The 8,661-nt window shown below is 41.1% G+C and overlaps 1 protein-coding gene across 1 annotated transcript in view; it reads right to left on the bottom strand.

The window, feature by feature from the left end:
- LOC134497173 (uncharacterized) overlaps nucleotides 1–8,661 on the bottom strand; it is a 38,400-nt gene continuing 29,739 nt past the window's right edge. Inside the window, exons 2-4 of the mRNA XM_063302852.1 lie at nucleotides 6,777–7,079; nucleotides 1,848–2,208; nucleotides 1–29 (exon numbers count right to left, since the gene is read on the bottom strand). Coding sequence (XP_063158922.1) covers nucleotides 1–29; nucleotides 1,848–2,208; nucleotides 6,777–7,079 — 693 coding nt within the window. The remainder of the gene's footprint in view (nucleotides 30–1,847; nucleotides 2,209–6,776; nucleotides 7,080–8,661) is intronic.

Raw genomic sequence — 8,661 nt, 5'->3', positions numbered from 1 at the left:
TTAGATGTGGGTGGCTGCATCTATTTGGACTGAAAAAGCAAAAATAAACAAAGAATTGAGAAATCATGCTATTAGAAAAGTATTATTGAGGGTTTGGGATAAATATAACAGTAGATTATTACCAAACATACCAATGTGGATATCGCCACAAGAAGCTTTTGCAAGGAGGGAAAGTTTAGGTGATAAGATAAAATGGTTAAGATAAAAAGATATAATCAAATATGAACAAGATACACCTGTGCTAAAAACAAGAGAAGAAATAGAAGGAGAAGGACACCGGTGTCATTGGTTCACATATATGCAGTTAAATGAACAATTTAAATGAGATAAAATATATATATAAATTTAAAAAAGAAAAAACCTGATCAAAACAGTTATATATAAATAATGAGCATATTATGCCAAAGATGTAGAAAATATTATTTAAATTAAATCAGGAAGGTGAACAATATAAAGACTGTATGATTAATTGGGCAAGAAATTTTGGATATAATATTTTGTTAGAGAACTGGGGGAAAATGTGGACAAAGGGATTTAAACTTACTTTGTGTTATCATTTAAAGGAAAACTTGTATAAAATGATGTTCAGATGGAACCTAACCCCAGAACAATATGCAAAATTGTATAAAAACATTTCTAATGTATGTTTTAAATGTTCACAAAGGGAAGGAACATTTTACAAATCACTTTGCCTTCTCCCAGTTGGATTGCAAGAAATGCATGAAAACTAAGGGACAATCTTCTATCATCCCTAAATTTGTATATAATTTTGGATAAAGGAGATACACTATCCATTCACATAATATGGATTTTCTTAAAAGAATTTTGAAATTTTGGGCAAGTCCTTATAGGAGTCAAGACAGGCCTGTTGAATAATTCATATATAGGAAAAAGAGCAGGGCTACATTTGATTAAATAAAATCCTAGCATTGCCATGTGGAAGTTGAAGGGCTGAATTTCCTTCATCACAGATCGAAAACAACAAGGTGAGATCATAGGAGTTATTTCAATATTTATTTTCCATTTAATTTCCCCATTGAGCAAAGAGGCTGAGCGATTCCAACCTTTCTCCCACCCAGAGGTTACTGGGGAAAACGGCAGGTGGGGAGGCAATTTCCTGAACCACCTAGAACATGACTTTCCCTGGAACTGACTTGAAACCCCCGATCTACGTTCCTTTGCTATTCTAAGTATTATAACACAACCGCAATTGGGCTACCCTTGGCCTGATGTTATTAGGCCTTATTTTCTGACTTCTGACCACTTTCTCGGTGTCAGACCACACCACACTCTTGCAGGCCTTGCAGCATCCTGAATTTATTACTACATTGCGACTGCTAGCAGAGGAAAATGATTGTAAACATATTTAAACTTCCAAATTCCTATATGTGTCTGCATATGTTCTTGTCTGTGTGTCTGTGTGTGTGTACATATATGTAGTACATCTGTGGAGAGAGGGAGAGAGGCTATATAGGCACAGAAAGAAATACACATAAAGAGGGAGAGGGGCAGATCTGCGTCTCAAGAAAGGGTAAATGAGGGTTGAACTTCAAAACCAAAAAAAGAATTAAGAGTTCTAATTACTGAATCAATTCTGTATTCCTGATACTTTTTGAGAGCAGAACATGAGAACAATTTCCCTTTGCTGTCCTTCAGGCGGAATATATATATATATTTTCAATTTATATTCTGTACTGAGATTTGCCATTTTCTTCCTATCCAAAAGGAGAACAGCTCCCACAATGCCCATGCCAAGATCAGCTCTTCCTTCCTCTTGGCACTCAGGCAGCTTTCTCAGCTCCCTCTCAAGTCTCCTGGGAAACTTAGCCTTCTGGGACTGAGCTGACTTGCAGAGCGGCTCAGAGGAAGGGAGAGTTTTTGCCAGGCTTCAGACTCACTTCCTCCCACTGTGTCTCTCGCACAGTAATAGACTGCCGAGTCCTCTGGCTTCAGGCTGTTCATTTGCAGATAGAGTTGGCTTTTGGAGTTGTCCCTGGAGATGGTGAAGCGTCCCTTGACTTTGTCCGAGTAGTAAGTACTGGAACTGGTATATATGGATGCCACCCATTCCAGCCCTTTTCCAGGGGCCTGTCTCACCCAGTGCATGCCAAAACTGCCGAAGTCAAACCCAGAGCCTTGGCAGGAGAGGCGGAGGGACTCTCCAGGCCTCCTCACATCCCCTCCGGACTCCACCAACTGGGCCTCTGATAGGACACCTAAAATAAAAGTTGTTTTAATGAGCTCTCCTTTATGGAAGAATTAAAATCGAAAGAACCTGAATAGGAGGGAAACAATTACCTCTGAGGACTGCTAGGAAGGAAACCAAAATCAGCCACAGTATCATTTTTGCTCCCGTAAAATAATAGAGGGGACTTGACAGGAAAGGATTCAGGAAAGGGCACAAACTTTGTGTTGGTGGGTGTAGCCTGAAAAGAGACACCCTGGGGCTCCTTTAAAGGGGAAATTGTGGCCTGATTTACATATTGCTCAGCATAAAAGAGCCCCTCGGTGCATTGAGGTATAGATTTGTTTCAGCACTACAATAATTAAAGCTTCTGACAGAAGCTCCTCATTTCAAGTAAGGATTTTAAGGTGACAGAAAGAAATCAGGCATTGAAATTTCCTCAAATAGCCATGCTACAGTCCGTGAATAAAGAGGATGGCACATCGGAGTTCAAAATGGTTGCTCCACCGTTGTTCCCTTGACCACGTTCTTTGGAAGAAACCAAAATTAAGAAAATGCAGACCAAGCCATAAGGCCCAATTAATAGGACACAGATTGGTTTTACCTACATATCCAAGTCTCAAAATCGAAATATAAATCATTGGAAGCCTGTATAATGTTTCTTAATGGTTTGGTTTTTAACTCATACTGATTACAAATATTGGGGGGGGGGGGGTTGGGTTGCCTTTTTTATGGTCTTCTTATCTGTTTTTAACTGCCGAGAGTTATTTCATACTAAGACTCAAAAAACTGTGTTATTAGATCCCCAGGGTTAATTCATACTAAGACTCATAAAACTCGGTCTCCTACACTTATTCCATGGACTGAGAAACAGAAATAAATGACTTTTCATTTTCCAAACAATTCAGTTTGTTCTATATTTAGCAAAGCACATCTGTTCTCAACTCAGATGTGGCTTCATGGTGAGGAAAGTAATCTCTTGGGATGTTAAATTTCTCTGAATTGCCTTCAGTGGTCTCTCAGGAAAATGAGAGTAAAAGTAATGATGCCTCCGAAGTGAGACAAGGCCTGCAGACCCTCCCTTTGTTCCTCTCCCCCACCCCACCCACACCCCACCCCCACCCCACACATATGCAAGGCGATTCCCTGTGACAACACTGCCCCCTGGTGGAAAACATGAGGTGGGCAGGCATCTACTTAACTTTCCAAAGAGATCCTTGCATTAAGAAATGGTAATTAGGGCTCAAAAGAAATGAAAGAGCTCCAGGAAAGTTAAGCTGGTCTAGGGAGTAATCAAAAACTGCACTTTTGTTATATGACAGGAAATTCCTTTTGATGGGTTATTCTATGAGATACTGTATCCTCTATGAGAGGAGAGGAGAGGAGAGGAGAGGAGAATTGTCCCTTAATTTACCAATGTCTTTGGATAAAGAGTCATTCTCTCCATTCACATGACAGATTTTTTGAAACTCTTTTGAAATTATGGGCAAGTTCTTTCAGGAAAGCCTATAATGTCAGGACATGAGAAAAAAAAACAAGTAATGGTTTATGTGTCATTTAAGTTCTTGACACTAAGATTGGCAAGCACCCAACAAGACTGATTTAATGGCTTCTTAAGAGACAGAGAGGGATGGCCTAGGTGATTTCAGAAGAAAAAGGATGGGAGACTTTTCTATAAATATGGAGTGCCAATAAAACTAGACTTTTTATTTTTATTCATTTATATTTCAGCTTTCATCATCACCCATCTCACTTGAACAGCATCTCTGCGCATTTTACGATAAAAGTTCATGGGATGTAGACTAAGCTATTGAGAATGATATGCGTAGCACAATCGTTGAAGGTCCACACATCACAAAATCAAGAAATTTGTTTATAACCAACCTTTTGCCAAATGGCTGAGAAAGATAATCAATCACTTTTCCTTCTCCCAGTTAGAATGCAAGGAATGCATGAAAAGTAAGGGACAATCTTCTATCATCCCTGAATTTATATATGATTTTGGATAAAGGAGATACACTATCCATTCACATAATATGGATTTTTTTTTTTAAGAATTTTGAGATTTTGGGCAAATCCTTATAAGAGTCAAGACAGGAGTGTTGAATAATTTGTACCTGGGATAAAGAGCAGGGCTACATTTGATTAAATAGAAATCTGGGATTGCCACGTGGAAGTTGAGGGGCTGATTTTCCTTAATGTCAGGGTCAGTCTCGCTTCGCAATAAGACACAGACTCACTTAATGGGTATTAAGGATTTCTGGTTTATTAGAATGATGGCTGACAGAATGAAAAACAGCAACGGGGGTGGTGGTGTGGAGGTGCCCCTTTTATACCCTCTTGTAGTGCCCCGGGCTCCTCCACCCTGCATTGTCCCAATACCTCTTGATGGGACCCTTGATGGCTGCCTGGGCGTTTTCCCGGTGTCTTCCTTTGTCCCCTGGATTCGGTTGTGTCTTCCAGGGCACCAGGTGCGGCTTATCTCCGTTCGTCCGATGTCCTTCTTTTCAGCTGTCTATGGGTCCATGGGCATGGGTGCTTTTGAGTGCTTGTGTTAATCCTGGTTTAATTATCTCCTTCCTCTATTTCTTAATGATCATGATCTACGTTGTGAGGGTCTTTGTGCCTTGCAACGAGGTCATGACACTTAATCACAGATCAAAAAATACAAGGTGAGACCATAGGAGTATTTCAATATTTATTTTCCATTTAATTTCCCTGTTGAGCAAAGAGGCTGGGCAATTACAATCTTCCCCCCACACGGATGGTAGTGGAGGGGATGGCAGGTCGAGGCATCCCTGGGTGGGGAGGGGGTGGCAGCAAGAACTGCCAGGCGGCTACCAAAGGCAGGAAGAGAGTCATTGAGAAAAGTAATCAATCACTCTGCCTTGTCCCAATTGGAATGCAAGAGATAGATGAAAATTAAGGGACAATCTTCTATCATCCCTAAATTTATATATAATTTTGGTGAAGGAGATACTCTATCCATTCACATAATATAGATTTCTTTGCAACAATTTTGAGATTTAAGGCAAGTCCTTATAGGAGTCAAGACAGGAGTGTTGACTTATTCGTACCAGGGATAAAGAGCAGGGCTACATTTGATGTAATAGAAATCCAGCATTGCCATGTGGAAGTTGAGGGGCTGATTTTCCTTCATCACAGATCGAAAACTACAAGGTGAGACCATAGGAGTTATTTCAATATTTATTTTCCACTTAATTTCCCTGTTGAGCAAAAAGGCAGACCAATTCCAATCTTCCCCCCACCCGGAAGATAGTGGAGGGGAAGGCAGGTCGAGGCATCCCTGGATGGGGAGGGGGTGGCAGCAGGACCTGCCAGGCAGCTGCCAAAGGCTGGAAGAGAGTCCAATCTCAACAGACCCAGGAGGCTTCTGGGAGAGGATCACTGCAATTCCCAAAGTTTTGGTTTCTTGACTCTACCCGGCATTATGGAGGGAGTCTCAGGATTAAGGGAATTGAATATATATTAACATAGAAGGAATGGGAAATGAGCATCATGTAGAAAATAATTTAACTGAGGAGAGATGGCAGTATTCAGAGAAACAAATGGGAATGAACGGAAATATTCATCAAGGAAGAAATGTAGGTAATGAGTCCCTATTTGTACCTCTCAAGAAATGTTAACATTTTTATTAAAAAAACAAAAAGCTTCTTAATACATCCTTTTGCCCTAATATTTCCTTCTTATACCTGTCATGGGTTCTTTTTAAATTATCCCCAATTTGATTTTCTCAGGCTCAAAAGATTCCCCCAAAGCAGCAGAACATATGACAACTGGAGTTTTTGTATTAATTCATTTCATTCATAATGAGAAGACAGGACACCCTGGAGAAGATGCTGATGCTGGGGAGAGTGGAAGGCAAAAGGAAGAGGGGCCGACCAAGGGCAAGATGGATGGATGATATTCTAGAGGTGACGGACTCGTCCCTGGGGGAGCTGGGGGTGTTGACGACCGACAGGAAGCTCTGGCGTGGGCTGGTCCATGAAGTCACGAAGAGTCGGAAGCGACTAAACGAATAAACAACAACATTTTATTCATTCATTTCCTGTCCTGCGTTTAGTTTTATTTTTTTTGTTAATAACTCAAGTCAGTGATCATACCAAATGCTCCCTCCTCCTCCTCTTTTCCATATGACAGCAACCCTGTGAGGCGGGTTGGGCTGACAGAGAGCGACTGGCCCGCGGTCACCCAGCTGGCTGTCAGGCCTCAGGCGGGGCGAGAACTCACGGCCTCCTGGATTCTAGCCCATTTCCTTAACCACTAGACCAGCCTGGCTCTCCCTATAGGGGGTGTTGTGATGTTTTATTTTAAACAAACAAAGAAAACATATCTAAGTTACAAAAGTGAAACTTACAAATTTCTCTGTTAGTGTTCTCTAGGGCTATTAATTAATATCCTATCTTATAGCCTATATTACTAAAGAGACAATATCATACAGTGTTACCTAATATTACTTTGCTATACTCTATAATATTACTTTTATCCTATACTATTGACTGAATCAGCTTGGAGAGCGGCTCTACAGAAGGGACGGTTTTTGCCAGGCTTCAGACTCAGTTCCTCTCACTGTGTCTCCTGGAAAGTAATAGACTGCCGTATCCTCTGGCTTCAGCCTGCTAATTTGCAGATACAGCTGGCTGCGGGAATCGTCCCTGGAGATGGTGAACCGCCCATTGACTTTATCTGAATAATAAATTGGAGATGAGTGTCTACTAATCACTGCCACCCATTCTAGTCCTTTCCCTGGGGCCTGTCTCACCCAGCCCATGCCATAGCTGCTGAAGGTGAAGCCGGAGGCTTGGCAGGAGAGACGGAGGGACTCTCCAGGCCTTCTCATGTCCCCTCCAGACTCCACCAACTGGACCTCATACTGAACACCGAAAAAGAAAGGTGTTTGGGTGAAATCTCCCGTATACAAGCAGAACACATGGAAAGAACCTGAATAGGGAGGAAACAATGACCCGGATCATTTTTGCTCCCTCTAATGAATAGAGGAGAATTGATAGGAAATGATTCAGGAAAGTGCTCCAACTTTGGGTTGGTAGGTTTAGCCTGAATGGGGAAACCACGGGGCTCCTTTAAAGAGTAAATGATGCCTCAATTTACATATTGCTTGGGAGAAAAATGCCCCTGAAGACATTGACTTGTAGATTCCTTTGCACAAACTTACATTTCTGATATTCCAATTATATTCCAGTTCTAAGTAAAGTGATAGCAGGCTTTTTTTTTTTTTTATTCTGTTTATTCAGTGGAGAAAGAAACACATGCAAAATTTCACCACTTTTCAAAAATAATTCAGGTTTATAGAGAATATACTTGCATGAACTCCACTTTAAAGAAACCCATCAGAGACAGGATATAAAAAGGCTAGTATAACTCAGCTAGGAAGTTTGCTACTCCATTGCTTCCTTAATGTTTCTTTCTTTCTTTGCTAATTGGAATACCCCACATAAATGAAATGGTGATTAAGGATTGAGGAACAATTTGTAAGCACCATTGTTGGGTCCACCCAACTCACAAAGTCAGAGTCAAATAAATCACATTATGGCCAGATACACCCTCTCCACTGAATGAGAACGAAAAGGAATAACTCCCTTTGTATTGGCCAAAACCAAAAAAAAAAGTTTTCGTCTTTGTTTAAAAAATCACATCTGTTTTAAACTCCAACATGGCTTCACAGTGAAGATTATGAGAAGTGAATTATTTTGAGATCCTTTGAGGGAACTATGAAGCAAGTATCAGAAGATATAATCAATATTTGAAATGGGATGATATTTCTGCAGACTGGTTTCATTTCCCTGACCCCCTCTCCCCCTTTGGCAATACTGCCCTCTGCTGTAAGTGAGGAGGCAATCCCCAAAGAGATTCTTTGTCGATGAGTTAATCGATGCATCTTCTGTGGCTGGGGGAGTCTCAGTTTTTCTCCTAAACTCAGGGTAGGTCACTCAAGCCCTGGTCACCCCGTGGCTTGACTACTGTAACACACTCTAAGTCGGACTGCCCTTGAAGACCGCCCAAAGTATTCCAATGGTCCAGAATGCCATGTTGCAAGTCATGGTGGGCTTTTCTCAGTATGCCTAATGAACAGCTTGCTCCCCAAGTTGCCTTGGTTGCCAGGGTGATTCCAAAGGTCAGATCACTCCTGCCCTGGTCTCCCCATGGCTTGATTGTGAAATTTATCCGCGGCTCAGAGAAAAGAAGGATGGCAGCAATTCGCTTTCTAAAGATTCCCTCTCATGCTTCTGCTTTGTTCTTTGGCATGTGACAATGATCCTTCCTTTATCACCCTCTTTTAGTCTCCCTGGATGTCTGAGGTTTTCAATAGTGTGAGATAAAAAATGACTCCATTCGTTTTGGTTTAATGTTTATTTAATTTATTAAAAAAAACATGCACTTCTCTCTGTCTCCAAACCTTGGGAACCCTCTTTGTTATGACCACCCCAACTTGTTTT

The sequence above is a fragment of the Candoia aspera genome, chromosome 4, assembly GCF_035149785.1.
Source record: "Candoia aspera isolate rCanAsp1 chromosome 4, rCanAsp1.hap2, whole genome shotgun sequence".
In the NCBI taxonomy this organism is placed as follows: domain Eukaryota; kingdom Metazoa; phylum Chordata; class Lepidosauria; order Squamata; family Boidae; genus Candoia; species Candoia aspera.
This window is presented reverse-complemented; position numbering and strand designations above follow the sequence as displayed.